This window comes from Aulonocara sp. 'chitande type north' Nkhata Bay, linkage group LG12 (assembly GCF_057382095.1).
Source record: "Aulonocara sp. 'chitande type north' Nkhata Bay isolate Kocher_YH1m ecotype deep benthic linkage group LG12, A_spYH_male_GT1.1, whole genome shotgun sequence".
Classification (NCBI taxonomy): domain Eukaryota; kingdom Metazoa; phylum Chordata; class Actinopteri; order Cichliformes; family Cichlidae; genus Aulonocara; species Aulonocara sp. 'chitande type north' Nkhata Bay.
In genome coordinates this window covers 16,625,720-16,644,723 of record NC_141355.1, presented here as the reverse complement: position 1 = coordinate 16,644,723, position 19,004 = coordinate 16,625,720, and the positions used below count along the sequence as shown (strand labels likewise).

Below are 19,004 nucleotides of genomic sequence, written 5' to 3'. Positions count from 1 at the left end.
TAGAATTTTGAAAATAAAATTAAGACTAACTAAAATTAGAGAAATCTAGAGAACATATTGTTTGTTTAAGTATCTGTTAGTAAAAAATGTATTACAGCTAATGAGGCTTTAATGGACTACCTGTACTGATTTTCCTGAATACTGCCTCTGATATAGGCCCTCCGTATAACAACTATAATTAAAAAGACGACAATAAACACTGAAACTAATGAAATCATAACACTTTCAAACAATAGAAACTAAACTTAAACAAGAAAATACACAACCATAATCACTCGGATTCAGACACCTGTCTATATCCTTCTCAGCGTGGGCTCAGGGTACAGCCAGGACCCTGCCCTGGAGACAGGCTGCCATCATTAACACACCCTTTAGTCTCACGTCATTATTGCCCCTGCCACACAGCTTTTAATGGGCTGTTTGTGACATTAAGTGTGTTCTTAATTGAGAGAGTGAAGTTGTGTGTGTGCGGCTTTAAGAGAGGGAGCTCACTGTGAAGCGTCCGTTAGATTTACAGCAGCAGTGCACAGCCCCCCGTTTCCTGCCACATCAATAAAAACACTGCCTTCAGCTCCGCGCCTTCCAGCCCGCTTAATGAGCGGATTTAATCGTCCAATCTCAGTATACAAGCATGAGCTGGCCCGACTCACTTCTTCCCTCCTGTAACAGTTAAAAGTGTCGAAAGCCAGCATTGCAAAATGGAAACGTAGGGAGTAAATCATCTTTTGCTACAGCTACATCGTGGACTCTTCAGCCAATATCTTGCGACAATTATCAGCAAAATTTCAAAAGCAAAGAAAACACATTTTCAAGCTGTGCTGCAATCAAGACACTAAAAATGATAACGACTGGAATACTGAAAGTAAAGCCTCTCCCACCATTTTTGACGTCATCCCAAATCTGAGCTCCCCCCCCCCCCCCCCCCCCCCCAACCCTTTCCAAGATTTGGAAAAAATGCAAACATGTCATGTTCACAAATTCCCACTGAACTCCTCAAAATAAATCATTATTATTAAGGCAGAGAGAGGATGTTAGACGAGAGCAATCCTCTTGTGGTGTAGCCTGGATTTGAACCCGTGACTCCTGGGCCTTGAGGTCTCTTGCTCGACTTTTGGGCACAAAATCTCTCCTATAAATGGATGCAGGCCCAGGATGAAAGTTACAGAAGATCCGGAACTGCCTGAATAATTCAGTGCAGATAGGAGAGGAGAAAGTCACATCTGGCAAAGAAACAAGCCATTTAATTCAACACAGACAGCTGAGATACAGATAGTTCCTTTTGGACTTTGCTTATTAAGCAGAAAACTATTAGTCAGGGAATAATGCACATTTGTTTCTGGTGTGCTCCGAAGGCCCACATGTGCACATCGCTGCAAGCCTACAGGAACAAAACACCTCCTTTCATATAATCACACACTGAGTTAATATGCATTCTCCAAACCTGCACAGATTTATTTATTTGTGTGTTGCATTCAGGTCTAAACCCAGCACACATTCCACACACGGTATTTCAATTATCTCGCTAAAACTTGAAAGCTGACTTTCGCAAATAAACAGCGCACACAAAATGAGCTAACCGAATTCCTCCCATAAGCAACAAAAGGCGCAGATTTCCAGGAACGCAGGGGAGTTGTGTGGCCTAGACACTGCTGTATAATCCCTAAAGCCTGATGTTTGGAGCACAGTTGTAGTGGAGGGCATTGTTCTTTTATAAACAATACAAAGAGTACAACTCTGAGAAAGAGAGAGAAGCAGAACTCTGTAAACAGACAGAAATAGTCAGCGCTCCCATCAGGCTAAACAGGAAACCCAGCCAATTAGCTGTTTATTCAGAACCCGGTTTGAGAGGTCAGGGGTTGCAGAGAGAGCACTTCCTGGAAAGTCATCAGACAGATGGAGCAGGGTCCGGACACAGGTGACAGCTGAGGCAAACGAGGGTCCATCGCTTCATCACTGTAGGTTAACAGAGCTTTACAAACAAAGAAGATAAGCAGCTTCTACTAGGAGGCCTAATGTCTGCTCAGCACACAGTATTGCTACTGAGGCTTAACTGCACATTTCTGCCAGATCTGTCTGTAAGTGACAGATCAGATGGCAGATTGATTTAATCTTCTTCTGTTTTCAAGACCTATTCGCATGGCACGTCAGTGCGCTAACTCAGTCCAGACTACGGTATAGTATCTTTCATTCACTTAACCCTTTCAGAGCACAGAGGCCTAAATTAGATGGGCTAATTGAATCCATCTAATTCATGCAACCAAAGGAAAAAGAGAAAGAGAGGGAAAGCAGGGCCACATGTCAGGCCCCAGGGATCTTGTTTAACCATTTCGCATAATTCATTTACATTAGGATCAAAAAGAAAGAGGTCATATGAAAAGCACCAGGTCAAACCGAGTTACCAGCTTCTCTTCTAGCAGTTCTCACTCAGCAGAAGGGTTAAACACCACATGTATAGCAACAACTTGACGTCACGGTTTTCTTTAATATAAAACATAAAAACACATATGGATGTATTCTTGGTTTTTCACAAACTTATCCCCAAAGAGATCAAGTAAACTAATATTCTTAAGAAAAAAAACCTTTTAATAAGTGAGCTCGAGTCTCAAGTAAATTTCTGTAAACATTACATCTTTAAAAATGCCAAATTATGTATTATTTAAATCTTTGACATCATGCAAAAACAAAAAATCCCCTACCTGCAAAAACCTTCTCTCCAGAAGTTCAGTGGCAAAAAATGTGTAAATTTACGCATCGAATCACACTTGACTTTTTAGCTTCCATTGCCACAGCTCCGTGTTAGATCAGGCTTCTTATGCTGCATGATGGTGTGTAAAAAAAGTAGAACTATACAAAGCATCTTGTCTAGCAGACCACAGCAGCTCCTCCCTGCATCATGCCACTCACTTTGTTGGTTTGCTCAATTTGCTTACTAAACCCACAAAGCCTTTGAGGGCCACACGGGAGCAATGACAGCACGTCACAAATCGTATTTGATTTACTTCCACTCCCCACCCCCCAACTCTTAACTACATAGCTGTCTCATTGGTAACACGCTGCCCTGAGCCTGGAGGATAAGGCCTGATCTGTGCGGGTGCTTACGCACCTTTGTCTTCTGTATTCTGTATACTTTCTAAAGCTGATTTTGGGCCGTCGTTTGGTTGAACACAGGCGATAAAAAAAAGATACATCCCTCTATTATCTGTCCTAACCACAGCAAGAATGCTGTAAACTCAAACACAACAGGATGTCCTGTTTGCTTTTTGGTGTCAGTATCATCCCACCTTCATCCTCTCATCCTGCTTCTTTGCCAAATGCACTTTAAACTTTTTCTTTATTTTTTTGGGTGGGGAAGGATACACAGGAAATGCTCTAGCCTGGTTTGGCATGTAGTCCCGAACATAAATGAGCAGTACTTAAGTAAAAAGCCCCGATTTCAATTGGCTCCTAAATATTTAGGCATGCTGGACTCAGACAGTGAGCTCTGTGTAGCTGCAGGCTTCTACAGCAAACCACAAGCAGAAAAAGAGTCTTAAGCAAGGATTTATATTTAATAAGAATTCATCTCCAGGCTAAGCTCCTAGAGCTCATTATGTATGTAGTACACTTCACGTTCTGTGAATAATAGTATGGTTTTCTTTCATACTGACTACAGATTCATTCTTCTTCAGCAGATCCAGTCTTTACAACACCTGAAGCTGCAGCAGTCTCACCAATGATGAAACAACGGGAGCGCTTGAAAGATGCGATCGATCTAGCACTCCGAGGCCAAAAGAGACGGAGGTGCTCAGGTTCAGCGTAATAAAGAGTAAAAACAACCCAAAGCACCACTGTGTAAACATCAATTAACTTTGGATTGGTCTCTTACGCTCGAGGACCACACGCGGGGTGAGAGACAAGAACCCTTGAAAGAGATTGGTAACGTGGCAAAACTCCGGTCGTAATTCAGAGACCAATGGGAGCCAGATAATGAGACTAACTGTAAATGAGAGTCTCAGAGCATCATTACTGAATTAAGTCTGGTTTAATTAGCCGATTTGATAATGCACATGCTGGTCTGTTTCACATAAATAAAATTTAATAAGAATTTAACCGTGAGGGAGCTGAACTCTGCTGAAAGTGGTGCAATTACCCACTTTTAGATTACAAGAGGCCAGCTTTGTGTGAGCTCTTTCATTTGTGTCTTATAGCTGAGCTGCAAAACCAGTGCTGATTTATTTTACTGCATTTTCCCCTTTAGCTTTCCATTTGAGCAGCTTTTTCTAGCCAAAGGTGCATTTCAAGAATATGTGCCATTCACAGAGGAGAACTAAGTGGACATGGCAGCACTTCTCTTCATATATACATCACACACATATCCCTCAGAGTAATGCAGACAGATGGGGTGGATCAACAAAATACTGCGGTTACACCAAAAGATGGATTAGAAAGTGCATTACCTAATTTAGCTTCCCAATCCCACTTACTCCATCCAAACACGGGCTCTAATGAATCAGACGCCATTACCCATCTACATTACACTGCTACTATGACGGGCTGGCAACTTGTGGAAGTTGTACCCCACCTCTCGCCCGCTGTCAGCTGGGATATGCTCCAGCACCCTCACAACCCTGAACCAAATAAGTGGTTTAAAAAAATGATGGAAGCATGCAGTGGATTACACTGCAATTTAAGCTCCCAAACCAGGAGAATCAAAATGATCCCTTCAGCTGCGGGCACGCCAGCGAGAAAGGATAACATCATCGGATGTGTCATAAGAGATGAGCTGTAAACTTTTAGAAAATGTTTCAGTGACAGACTGTGATGACTGTGATACTTTTACACCCACAGAAAAACATACACAACTTGCTAAGCTGAGATTCCTGTCTGGACAAACTTAGAGCCGTAATTAAAGCGGGCTGCCATTTATACATTCAGCGCTGTGATATGTGAGAAAGCCAATCTGGAAAACTTTTACTAACAGCAGCAATTAATCTTCCAGTCTTGCATGCAGAATGCAAGAGTGCGTCTATAAAAAAGCTATTTGCTAAATGAATGAATTGCCATGAAGTACTGCTGATGTTTGTTTAAGTGGAACACAATGTAGGCAATACAATTAAAAACAGCAGTCATTATTAATTATTTGAATTGATTTTTAAAATAAATAAACCTGCAGTGACAGACAATAATAAGCATTTATACACCTGTACATATACACATAAGCTGTGAAGACATTCATTAGCAGCTGAGAATTGTGGGTAATGACATTTCGTGAGGTGTGTTAACAGCGAGGAATTATATAAGTATTAAGTATTAAAGTAAATGTAGATTATTTGTTTAGTGTCAGTTTAAGGAGATGTAAATGTTAATTCAGGGGATATTGAAATGCATCAGTATGTGTGAACTGCATTATTTTTTTCTGAGGGAATTATTTATTCTATGCTGTGAAAATATTCACATTTTCATTTGTAGGACTGCTGACAGTATGTGTGGTTATGGTTCACAGCCTGCATCAGAACTCTAACTTTAAGAAAAATCCTGTAAATTTTACAGTAAAATACTGGCAGCAGGGTTGGCAGCACTTTATTGTAAAATTTAAAGTGACCATACTGTAATTCTTTTTACATTTTTTTTACTGTATTTTTGAAATACAGCCTGCTTACTCTAAAATTGTGTATTTTTTTTTACAGCAATCCATTGCAGTCCAGCTCTCTCCTCTAAGTCTCTTCCTTACTAACAGACACATTTTGTAGAAAGCAGAGGAGGAAAGTGGAGGGAGGAGGAATAAGAGCAGAGAGATCTCTCAGAGTGGGAGGCCAGTTGTGTCATCCTTGTTACAATAAGTGCTTTAAAAGAGGCTTCCAGATCGCACCGACTATTCAGCACATGGGTTATTCCTAATAGCTTAACCCTTTCAGACAGAGAGTCACCTAAGCCAGCAGTCCTGGGAGCCCCTTGCACCCTGAGCCTGTCCTAGGCAAGTCGCGGCACCAGATATAACAGAAAGACTAAATGCCCCTGAGCCCAACAGGCACTTAAACAGCAAATGCATGTCAAGATGTGAATGTGCCCATTGTGCCTGACCCACCAGTGGGCTCGCAGCAGCCATCAGGGAACGCTGCCAAGCTACAAGCCCCATTTACCGCCTGTCATGGAAAGGCACTTGCATGTAATTGCATGAAAAATATTTTTTATGAAATCATTTTGCAGACCCACATTGAGTAATTTAGTCATCAAACAGGGAGAAGAGGGTGAGAGCAGCCACATGAAGGAGTGGTACAGATTCCTGTCATTCGTGTATATGACAAAATAGATGAATTTAATGATTTATGCCAATAATTTTCTTGCATTACTCAGTTTTGTTATCATATTTATGTCCCTCAAGGCCTAGCGTGGGGAGTGTGCTCCTGCATCTGATATGCTGAACCGCTTATTATAGAGTGTACTGCATTGTGCTTGGGTTAACATGCAGGGCCAAGCAGTTAGGCTTTGTGGTTTGTGGTGTGTGTGTGTGTGTGTCTGTGTGCGTGCGCGCAGATTTATATGTACTAGTGTGTGACCTATAAGATTTATTTATATGGAAAGTGTGTATGTTTAACTCGATGGGTATGTGTGTGTGTGCGCGCGCATAAGTGGTCCAAAAACTACTAGTCTAAAATTAAAATCTGGGTTTTTTAAATGTCTCTAATTAGAGAGGGGAGGACTGGAGCCTATTTTGAGAGATGTGGCCATGCACGCCCTTCCCATATGTGTGCGCACAGGCTGACACACACACACACACACACACACACACACACACACACACACACACACACAATACACGATTTGGAGAGGAAGGTCTCCACTTCAAGTTGGTCTTATTAGACAATTCATCGAGTTCTGCTATCAGGAACTGTCTACCAAGAGCGCTTCAATATACAATTTATTAAAGCTGAGAAACCAGTGAACTCCAAAGACATAAACAAGTAGCTGCCACAAATATTAACAATCAGGGAACACAAGCTAAAATAAAACCGCCTTACTGTGAGGCTGCAATAAATTAGTGCAATATTTATAGTCAAAGACTCGTCAAGACAAACCAAACTGGAAAGTTTATGGCTGGAGTGCAGGAACACAATAGTCAGTTTAATCACTGTCTAAAGTGTTTTTACACTTTTAATGAGGCAATTTAGTGAATTTAGCCATTTGAGACAGTGAGTGGAATGTGGTGTATGCCTGTTAACATTGTCTCATTGTTCTGTTTCATAACCAGCCTCTGTTTTCTGATTCCCAGCAAAGACTGCTGGGAAATCAGGCCGCGTTTACAAAGGCTTGGCTAAAATCTTTTTGCCCCAGATACTGAGTGCCTTTAGAGGAATCTGTGAGAAGGTTGTTTTTCTTTTTTCATTTCTGTGCAGCAGTAATGCTTTCTCGAATGACAGTCAGGGCTCAATTCAGATTTACCAGCGTTTCAACACCAGAGGATACCACAGTGTATTAAATAATCAAAAGGCATCTGTAATAAAAACTGGTAGACCACCATTCTTTCCGAAGGAACACACATTCATACTGTATCTTTAAACAGCGGTTAAGCCATCAAGAAGATTTTAATCAAGGGTTATTGCTTCATGTCACAACTTGTTCAGTCACTTTAAATGTAGCTCTAAACCAGATCGTATTCATAGACAGTGTAAGGATAAAACAATCCAAGCAACAGATGTTTAGTTTGTTGTGGCTCCGTGTAACAGCTTACTCAATAATACAATGGTTTTGAGTAACGATGAAGATGAGCTGCTGGTTGGTTTTATATACTTGAGTACCGTTGATAAAGATACAAAAACACACTATCAGTATCTCTTTTTTATTTAACAATTTGTTTCTTAGGAAAAAAAAATGTGGTCACATGACGTTACCTCGGGGACAAAGCTGGGGTTGTTATTTCCCACTACTTGCAGTATTTATCTTTCCATCTAAAGCCCCTTCCACATATAAAGCAATTTATTTGTTTTCCATCCCTGTGCTGCTGATAGGGGAGTGCAAGTGAACAATATAAGCTCTGGTTGCATCGGTAATCATAGTTTGTGCGTGCAACACCCTCAACTTCTGGGTGATCCACTTCTACCACATGGCGATTGCACAGGTCGCCCAGTGGAAGGCAAGCTGTCTCCCAACAATTGCCATACAACTCAGATCGACTGCAATCACTCTAGGACAGATTGGCAAAGGTTTACACCTATACTTGCCATGTAATTTATAAATTTACAATCTGTCATCTATCATCATACAGTCTGGTGAACTCCAACATCTGTCGACAGCAGTCTTTACTCTGCTATGGAGAGCTGCTGCAAGCTAATGAGAGCCTCCAACCTGATGAACTTTGAAATTCAGTTTAATTCAATTTCATTGTATTTATATGGCACCAAATCACAACAACAGGCGCTTATAAAAGACCCCTACAATTATCCAGAGGAAGGATTACCATATGCAGTTCATTCACAGTAAGAGAGCGGTGGATAAGCTGCTGATTGAACTGCTTATTTGTTTGTGACAATGTGGCATTTAAAAACATTTTCAGAGGAGCAACCTATCTGCATGTGTTTCCATTCAAGCACACTGACATGACTGACAAAAGGAAACCCAAAAGCTTTCCTTGACTTTAAATTCTGCCATATGTTCATTTAGTGTTAGTACACAGACTAATGCAGACTTTTAGCTCTTAATTGTTGTGCTTAAATCCAGATTGGTGATAAAATGGCACTAGCCATGTCCAAAGCCATGAAGCACTAAGTTCAGCCTCTTTGCTCGACACGTTACTGTTCTTGCACATTCGATACTTTCTGTAGTTGCTGTATAATTGTCCTGGTCAACCCACCCTCTAAAACTGAAAGTGTAAGCACATTATTCATACTGATGGATACAGTTACTTAGTATACTCTAAGTAATATAAAAGTATATGAAATTCAGAAGATGATTGCACTGCATTGCCATAGATTAGTTCAAAGACACACACATGCATGCACACACACACATACACTCACGCAAGCCACAGGCATTCCCACTACAGACACCCATTATCTCCGTCCCATGTGTTGTCGACCCGGAGCAGGAACTTTGGGGGCCGCTGTGGTCAGACACAGGGAGCGGGAAGTTAGCGCTGGCAAAGAAAAGCCAAAGTCAGGCATTTTTGGAGTAAGATAAGAAGAGAGCAGCGAGAAAGGAAAAACTAAAATAACAAAAAGCCACTTGGGGGTATGAGATTACTATGACAACACACCGCTGTTTTTGCCAAGTTTTGGAACACCGGGGCCATTTAATCAACAAACACAACAAGGTGATAAGTGAAATGCACATTCATCAAGCAAACGGGCGGGCAGCTGCAGTACACACAGTATGACGGCGAAGACTCCCTCTCTGCTTATGTTACCTTGAACTGCAAGGACTTAATAAAATACAAGGCTTGTGTGGCACTGGCAGGTGCTGCAGCTGCAGTAGAAAACTCGGAGTATCCAGTGTCAGGCCGTTGTTTGCTTTTTTGATTTATTGCTGACCACGGCCACACCTAACATGTGTGGAGGGGAGTCTGCTCCCCCTCGTCTCAACACCTTTCCCCACATAAATAAACTCTTCAGGAATGCCCAGCCAGCACGCTCTCTCTTTCCCTCTCTCTCTCTCTCTCCGTGAACTTTCCCTGATGATAAGATGTCATTCGGGATGTCTCGTAGTCACGCTCCTATCTGACAAACACTGACTCACAGAGCAATCATAAACCACCGACACATCTGCTGGCCCTTGGGTATCCAGCCTCCCATTTGCCACAAGTGAGAGGCTGATGATGTGACTCAGAAGATAGCACAGCGATTAAAGGCACACAGATTAATACTGTAGGCAGCCAATTATACTACTGAGGTGAGCTGGCTTTGAAAAAATAGACACTCAGAGGGCGTAGCAGATGTAGCAAATGATATCGGGCTTCATGATGGGCAGATAAACAGAGCCAAAAATGAAAAGACTCAAACCAGATGAATGTGGGGTTAACAAAAAGGCTTCTCCATCACTCCTTTTTAGAGGCAGACTGCTTAGATGCTGGTGTAGCATATTCTTGTAGGTGTAGATTATGCAGGATTAGTTCAGCCACTGCTAACACTAGTAATATTAGAGAAAGAATTTTAATATATAAATCCTGTAAAATTCTAATAATTATGCTGGTTCAAATGGAGAAGGAGCAACCACAACAGTGTAACAGGGCGTGTGCCGTACATTTTGCTAGCAGCTGTGAACAAACTAAGAGACTGCTCATGAGGACATTTGATAGAGAAACTATACGTAAGTTAGTTAAACAAACATGGTGAAAAGAACACACAGACAGCAGTGTTTTGTACTACAAGTGGATGTTTTTTTAATAATAATAATCAGCACACACTTGGAGCCAATTCAGTATTCAAACTGTAAATCTGAATAAATTGAATTAATAATCTCTTTGAGTCATTAAGCTTTAGAAAGCTGTAATCGGGTACTGTGTTTCTCAACATGACAGAGTCATGATCAGCATCAAATAACTACCTTTTAGACATTTTCTCTTTTTTTCTCATGAATAATTTAAAAAACAAATGAATAAGCTGAGTTGGTCATGTCGATGGTGTGTTTGCTGGCAGTGCCACTCAAGCACACCATCTACATGAGATGAAGACAAAATGTGGTTGTAGGAGTAGCTCGAAAATCAAGCTTTTATCTGCTTTCTTGCTAAGAGTTGAACTGGTAAAAGTTGGAAGGGAGAGCCAACTGTTTTATGCTGATGTGTTGTCTGTTAGCTGTGCAAGAATGACCTAACGTAAGTTTGTGCAGGACACTGGACAAAAATAATGTCAAAGTGACCTAGGTCACACAAAAAAATGTGACACTAAAGAGCAAAAACTAGTTTATCTCTGTATATGTGAACATAAAGTTTGCATCTCAAGTGATGCTGGTTTTAATGCAAAAATCATGCAAAAACATACTGTCTGAAGGAAGTAAATGGGCAGACATTCACTTCCATGATCCTCACTGATAAAAAATATTGTTGCCGTGGCTGAAATACTTTCATCTGAAACCCTTGACTGCCATTTAGCCACACTGACATACTGGGCTCAAGTTCAAGCACGCAGAGAGAGCAACTGCAGCTGTCTTGGATGGGGAGGGAGGGGGGACGATCACGCCAAGGATGGGCATGCTGCTGACCCTCACTCTGAGTATCTGAGCCCACTCGCTCAGGCTGGCATCCACTGAGCCACAGCCATCAGTCACTGACAATGATGACAAGAAAATACGCCAAAGGAGGAGCACAGCTTTGACTTGGGTACAAACCACAAGTTATGAAGCACCAGCACATTTGCACATGAGCTGCCACTGTACGTTCTCTTCATTTGTCTGTTATTCATTAAAACGCTAAAACAAAGACAGCTGCCCCCACGCTGCACTCTTTTTTCTTTGGGTGTTCCAGGGCTATAGCATGAATCTGTAGGATACGTATACCAGTTAGCTAATGATACATATATATTGCTTGCTTCAACACAGATACCCCAAACTGGCATATTTGCATATGTCTGCCAGCTGGTTGTCTGTGAAACATCCTTTTTCAGATGAAAGATTGAATGAACTCTTCCTTCTGCTAAGTTGTGCTTCACAGCCTCCCACATTTTCATTATTATTAAAGCCATTTTTGTCCTGTTCCCTAATGCAGTAGTAGAGCCTACAGTATGAAATCTTCTGAAACAGCCTTCACTTCATACAACAAGAATTCTGTGATCAGTTTACGAAGAAAGTCTGAAGATGCTGAAAACACTGAAATAGCCGATACCGAAAGATTACAGCTTCTTTAGTCAGCAGAGCTAAACTTTCAACATAATAAACAACATTTGGCTTTGGGACACAGGGGTTGATGAAATTATGCGTATGTGGATATTCCATTAAAATTATAATAACTTGTTAGTAATGAGCCCATCAATCATTGTGATTAATGGGCTCATTTTGCAACAGTTGGCATCCACACTTTTCAGATCAAATTACATTATTATTGGAATAACAACCTGGATGGATTTTTTTGGAGGGGGGGTTAACAAAAATGCCAGATTTGTTATTCCAATCGCATACATAAACAGTTAGCTAACTGGAATTTCGAACTCTACAGCTGGACCAATTTATCAACGGGCCAAAATTTTAGGCCACTATTAAATATTTTCTGATCTATTGATATTGCCATTTATAACAGCAAATGACAGAAAATGAAACAAGTAAAGAAGAGACAACAGAAACACCCTTCAGCCAGGAAGTTGCATAGTTTGCCCACCAGGGGGCACTCTGCAACATCCCTTTTGCCAACAAGTGTTTGGAACTACAAACAAAACAGAGTCAGGCAGAATCACTAAATACCTACACATAACAAATGGAAGTTTTTTTGCGTTTCAGGTGTCTGAAAGAAAAAAAATATCGGCCGATATATTGGATTTTTAAATCATCAAATATCGACATTAGTCTTAAAAAACATACTATAGCTGTCAGGCTGAAGTCTGACAGAAACAGTTCTGTTTAGTCCCTGGTATTGACAGGTATGTAAGAAAAGTGTGTTTACACTCCAAACCAGTTGAGAGAATGGAAACTATGAACTTTTGCTATAGAGGCATAAGAGACAGCTTCTGTTAGAGATGTAAGCCGTTTAGAGTAGGTACAGATGTTCCTCCCTCTGTCAATAGCCTCAGTATAGTCTTCTTAGCTTTACTGGGAGCGTCCTGTGTCACTGAGCCTTTCTCCTGCCAATTCACTCATTTTCTTTTAGGCTATTTGGGATGCATAAAACTGGGGATATACCAACATTGGTGCCCATGTTGTCCCTACGTCTTTCTATGAATTACTGTCGGGGTCGTTAGGCTGGAACAGACATGTGAACAATGTCACCTTGTTCAATGTGGCATCCCCAGCAGATGTTTGAATGACTCAGTCCTGCCCTATTAATTCAAACATGTCCAATAATGACTGATGACTGGTACTTGAATAGGTTCAGACCTGGCATTAACACTCTCACTGGGTCTAGCGCTACCCTAATGTATTCCACTCCTCACTTTTATGCATCACCTTTAAATCCATTTTCCAAACAGCTTTTCTGACTTTTACCAGTACTAGTAAGGCCTGTACCATTCTGACTGGCCAGGTGTGAAGCACAACTAAATAACCTAAGCTTGGGGCATGGAGAAGACTGTGTAGAGAAGCTGGTGCCTTCAGTGTCTAAGCTGTAGAGATCTGCAGTCTTTTTTGACACAGATGAGTTCTCTCAGTTCATCCAGCTGAATTATTATGACAGAAACATCCAATCTGCTCTTGATAAAAAACAATATGCCAGTTGCATTAGAAAATGTCTCAGATTTGAACCTCCCTTGGCATTATCACAGACGAGAATTATTTCTTTTAAGTAACCAAAAGTTATTCGATTTTGCAGCAAATGAAGAAAGACTATTTGCACTTCGTCAAAACAAAGTCCCGCGTCCATGTATGTCCTTGAACGCGTTGCCAAGATATGACCTAACTTCCTTTTCAACAGCTTCATTGCCATGATGAATAAAAGCTTTTGAAAATGAGAAATCCATATAATATCTTGGTATGAAGATGATCTGGTCCAGTTCTGATGAAGATCGGAAACAACGGAGCCTGTGAAATTTTAGCAAACTTAAAACACAAACCAAAAAAATTGATATCATATGGATTTATCATAGATCTTATGAATATTGGGCATATTGTTTAAAAATTAACTCCAGCTCCAACCAGCTGCTTCAGCGGCAGTGGTGTTACCCAAAATTGTAGTTTTGCATAATTCCGCTAACAGGCAAAGACAAATGTAACATCCAAAATATTAGAGACACGAAGTAATGTATTAAAAGTGAAGCTATGTTGATGCATTTAGGAGCCCTGCCTCCTCCTCTTGTGTCTCAACTTGGAGCTAAAGATCTGTTAGTCAGGGGATGGGGAGTTTTCAGTCTCCAGGGGCACATCCCTCTGAACTGCCTGCCAAACTTCTCCTCTCTCCATCATTTTTCTTGCTCAGCTTTCTTTCTTTCCCCTTTGATTTCCTCGTCCCACTTCTTCTACTCCTCGTATTCGACCTTCTTCCCTCGCTCCGGCCTCTTTTTAACCTACACCGTCTTTTCCCACTTTCTCCTCAACCGAACTTTTCACTTTCACACCCTTATCTGTTTTACCCTCTCTTCCCTTTTCACTCCTCTTCCTCTCTCAGCGATCCACCTCCTCTGCAGCCGTGCATAATTAGGCCTAAACACAAGCCTGCTCAAGCTCACATCTGGAAGAAGTTTGGACATGGCAGTTTCCTACCAAGACGACTAAATATTTAGGTTGAGAGTTACTGCATGTGGATGAACTCATGATAGAGAGCGGGGGGAGGGGGGATGGAGATAAAGAGAAACGAATGAAAGTGGGACAAACGACTGGAGCTCGATGGAGAAGGCTGAGAATAAATTTATACACCATTAAACTACTGATAAGCATAAGTTTAAAGAAACGGCGATGTGTAAACGTGACACACACTGCAGTGTAAACAAACTCCAAACAGAGATACTGACGAGCCATAGGAGGAGGTGATAATATTGGGGGGGTCAGGGGGGTGGACTGTTTGCTGCTCCTTTATGGATGGCAGGAGCAACAAACAGCCAGCTAATAGTTTTAATAAACAAATCGCCGTCGGGTTTTCCCATGAGGCTCAGGGGCCTCAGCTGGAATGTTCACAGGGGCCAGCTGTTGTGAATTACACGTAGCAGCCAGCCCCGGAAGCCCAAGGCCTGGTGTCCTCCAGCCTTTGCCTGCTCAGCATGGAGGAGAGCATTCCTCCAGGCTGCCCCAGAGAGAGGGCAGCAGGGCCTGGCTCTCAAGCCCTCCGATTCTGGAGAGGAGGAAAAGTGATGTAGGGCATGGAAAAAGCTCCTATGCCGCACCTGGGATACTGTCTGCAGTTTCAGAGCGTCTGTGGAATGTCAGGAATAACACGAATACCCACACAACTTCTCGCATTCCACATCTGGAGCTAATGTCACGAGCAACAGTGGGAACGCAGGCGCTTGAAAAGACTCACCGAATCCTCAGGAAAACAAACTTTCTAGACACCGTCGTTCCCGGGATATAGAGAAAATGGTGGATTGCAAGCGGAATTGTTTTCGCCTGGCAGAGAGCTTAATCAAAAAAGTGTCACAGAATGCAAAGCGCATGCACAAAACATCTTAACCAAAGTTAGGTGTGGGTATAGGAGATTATCTTAAGTCACCTCAACCACTGCCACCCGAGCCATTTCACCTCCTCCAGCTTTTCAGCAATGTGTTCCCCAGATGTTTATCCTGCCTTTAATAAGCAAGAAACATAAAGCCCTATAAATGGACTGCTGGCTGGCTTTAGCTCTCCTGGGCATAAATCCCCTCACTTTACCTCATATGCTTTCTCCAGTGGGGCAGTTGAACATGTTTTTCCCCCTGTGACGATGTGCACTTAGCATTTCTCCCGCTGGGTCAGAGTACAGAGACACTAACACACTGTGGGAATGAGCAATGTCTTCAAAAGACTGAGCAGCTGTGAAGAAAGTGGTGTGTTACTGTCCAAAGAAATGTGTCACTAATAGATCGGTAGGCCATCAGTCATGGGCAATAGTGTACTTTGGCCAGTGATGGTAGTGCTTTCAAGTTTGGTCCAAAACAGACCACACAAATAACTGCTTTATAATTACAAATATGCAACTATTCTGGGTCAGGATTAGTGCTGTCCAGCTCTCGCCAGATGTTTTTTTTCTTCCTCCCTTTTCAACGGAAGGAGATAGTGAGGCAGGGTGTTGCGGCATTTAAGGAGCCGCCCACCAGTAAAGCAAAGACTCAGACATAAAATACTTATAATTTGTTTCTGTTTATTCTAGTTCTGCGAGGCCAAGTCAGCTGGGCCATGTGCACGAGCGGCGGCGGCGGTGGAAGAAGAAGGAGCGAGCTGAAGACAGGGCGTCTAGCTGAGTCTAATTTAAAGCGACAGAGTTGTGTCAGAGAGGCAGGGCCAGATGATGGCTACAGTCAGCCCTATGCCCTCTCAACGCTTGTTTTAATGGTTTGCAGCATGGCAGCGTTCAGCCCAGCAGTTAAAGTAAATCAAGATGTAAGCGCCTAACCTGACAAGTCTTATTAACTCAGAAAGCCATTAATGTAGGTAAAACTAAGGTCAAGGGGTCATCGGTGTGTGGCTCCCAGAATACTTAAGCCTTAGATGATAATCACATTGGGAGTACTTTTTAAGAATGAACAACTAAAGGTGACTTCCCTAATCCCATAACATGGACATCCTGTGACTTCAACTTAATTTAACTATGGAAACAAGTTGTTTAAAAAGATTGGATAATATTTCCCCTCCAAAATGTTTAGGGGACATTCAGAAATACTATTATGAAAGCTGAGTGACACCAGAGAACAGAAATGAGGCCTAATTGTACCAGTGACACCAGTATGTCAGGCCCAGCCTTCAAAAATCCAGCCTTATGATAATAATACACTGTTAATTCGTCAGTTTGAATGTTACAGTGATGCTCAAAGTGTTCCAACTCACAGAGTGACGGTTCTGTTGGGCAGCAAGCCGGGATCCGGAAGTTCAGTCAGCTCCCCCTTGCTGCAGCTGACCCTGATCCCCACAGCCTGGACGCTGTGCAGTTTGGGGCGCTCTTCCGCGCAGCTGCAGCCACTGGTGGAGGCGAGCAGCCCCGGGCAAGCCTGGTAGAGCCTCGGCAACAGGAGCAGCATCAGTACCAGACGCCCCGGCAGCAGAGGGATGCCAACGCCGGGCGCAAACATTGTCCTTCGGCTGGATCTCACCTCAGCTGCACCCCAGCCTCCAATCATCCCATATCTGCAGCATGGAGCTTTCAGTGGGTGTAATGTGGGCGAGAAGAAAGTTGTAATAACAACAACAATAATAAAATCAGCTTTCAGGCCTTGAATGAATGGCAAGGTTAAAGGATCCGCTCAACAATGGACACTCGTCATCCGGTCATTCCAGAAATATTCAGCGCCGTTGATTTTTTCCCCAAGTGTCCCGTTATGTCATGGCAGCCCGGGCGCACAACTCCCTCTGGTCCAAACGCTTTTAATAAATCCAAGAGATGTGTCACCCTCCAAACGTCCACAACAGTTAGAAAAAAAGCGATCCAATATGTCTCTAAAAAGTTGATGGCTGTGTTAATTACCTTTAGAGAAGTGGGAGTGTCCAGATTACCGTTATCTCGCCTTCTGCGAACTTAATCCAGGGGTTGGTGAGATTGACGGCTGAGCAGTCACATCCACAGCCACGCTGTCGTTTATATGAACAAAAATTAATTCTCTTTTTCACTTGCTCGCATCTCTTGAAAGTTTCCCTCAGTGTTTTCCTCCAATCCCTAAGCTCACCGTTGCTTACTCTCATGCGCAACTTGAATTCAGTTTGAACTTGTTGGAAAAAAGAAACAAACAAAAAACAGCAACTTTTAGTTCGTTTAGAAGTGAGCTCGGAGCTGCGGTGTAATTCCCAGAATCTAGCGGTTTTGCTTGCTTGCCTCTGTCACACTCAAAAATCACTTGGTTACTACCCCAAGTGCGCCCATTCCGTCTTCGTCTGCGCCCTGGTCCCCGCGGTCCTAGCGCATCCGGATCTGCACAGAGCGAGACAGAGAGGAGGTTCCACATGTGACCGGGGAGGGGGTCAGGGCAACGACGACTCACGTTACACGCCTTCACAAAAAAAAAAAGAAAAGAAAAAAAAAACATACGGCCCATTAGGTTTAATATTAATCAGAATCAGAATCAGAATACTTTATTGATCCCTGGGGGAAATTATTTTTTGTTACAGTGGATGGATATGAGTTTGCCTAAAACCCACAAATATTTCACCTATAAGCAAAACTGAAATAATTATCGAAATAATTAGGCCTAGTTATTAACTCAACTTTTGGCTTTTATCCCATTACAACAATAATACGTTCAATGATAAATTCATCAGAAAGGGAAACTGCTTTTGAAAATGTTGATCGGCCTGGGTGTAAAAGTCTGAAAGGTCTTGATTTCAGTGCCTGCCTGCACCGGGAGCCTAAAACTAAAATTATGAATGAATGTGGAAAGCCTTCATTGTATTGTGCCTTTGGAGCAGATCAAAGAGTTTTCATTCAATCGACGGGAAGCAGAGGAAGCAAAGACTTTTACAGATACGCTACGGCAAATGTGATATTGTTGCTGCAGAAAGAGTTATGATTAGAGTTATTGATCTTTAAAATGTAGACGTAGAGAATGGGGTGTCATATTGTAGATGATAACTTCTAGATTAATGGCATGTTTTCTTTTGTTTCCGTGGCTTCTCATAAATGCTGAAACTGGAGTGGCTGGCACAAAGAAGCTGTCAGGGCTCCAATACAGATAAGCTTTTTTCAGTCCTATTCTATCAAATTTTCACTGAATGTTCTTCCTCAATTATTCTGAGATAATAAAAAACATTAAATATTTTGTTGAAAGAACTATATATATATAGAAATATATATATATTTATTTATTTTACAGAAACATTACATTTCTCCCCTAAAAGTAAAAGAATCCTTCCTCTGGCTCTGCTGCTCTTTTTTTCTCCCTGCGTGTATGGAAACTTCCCAAAATACAATATTTCAGTTTTAAAAATACCTTTTGATATACGAGAAGCTCAGTAGGATGGAAACCGTGGCGATTCAAATCTGGAGAGCATTTCAAAATATGAGAAGGTGAAGCAGGAAAGCTTTTGAAACGGGATTTTATGCAATTGGGCTTGACAACTATTCACCGACATATCCAAACTGCAGGCACCTCAGTCATGCAAGCAGCCTGGCAGTATAAAAGCGCACTGTGCTCTGAACCACACAGTGGACCCCTGGTTTGTTATTCCTGTATATGATACTTTACGTCGGGAATGGGCTGAAAAAGCCGGTGCAATTATTGAAAGAAAGCACAAGGAGTAGATGGGCGCCTGTTCAGCAATGAAACAGAGGGCTGTTTATCCAA

The 19,004-nt window shown here is 42.0% G+C and overlaps 1 protein-coding gene across 1 annotated transcript in view; it reads right to left on the bottom strand.

Moving 5' to 3' along the window:
* adgra2 (adhesion G protein-coupled receptor A2) overlaps positions 1-17,640 on the bottom strand; it is a 40,469-nt gene extending 22,829 nt beyond the window's left edge. The window contains exon 1 of the mRNA XM_086313860.1: positions 16,561-17,640. Within this exon, the coding sequence (XP_086169986.1) occupies positions 16,561-16,850 (290 nt within the window). The 5' untranslated portion in view covers positions 16,851-17,640. The remainder of the gene's footprint in view (positions 1-16,560) is intronic.
* Positions 17,641-19,004: the final 1,364 nt, after the last annotated feature.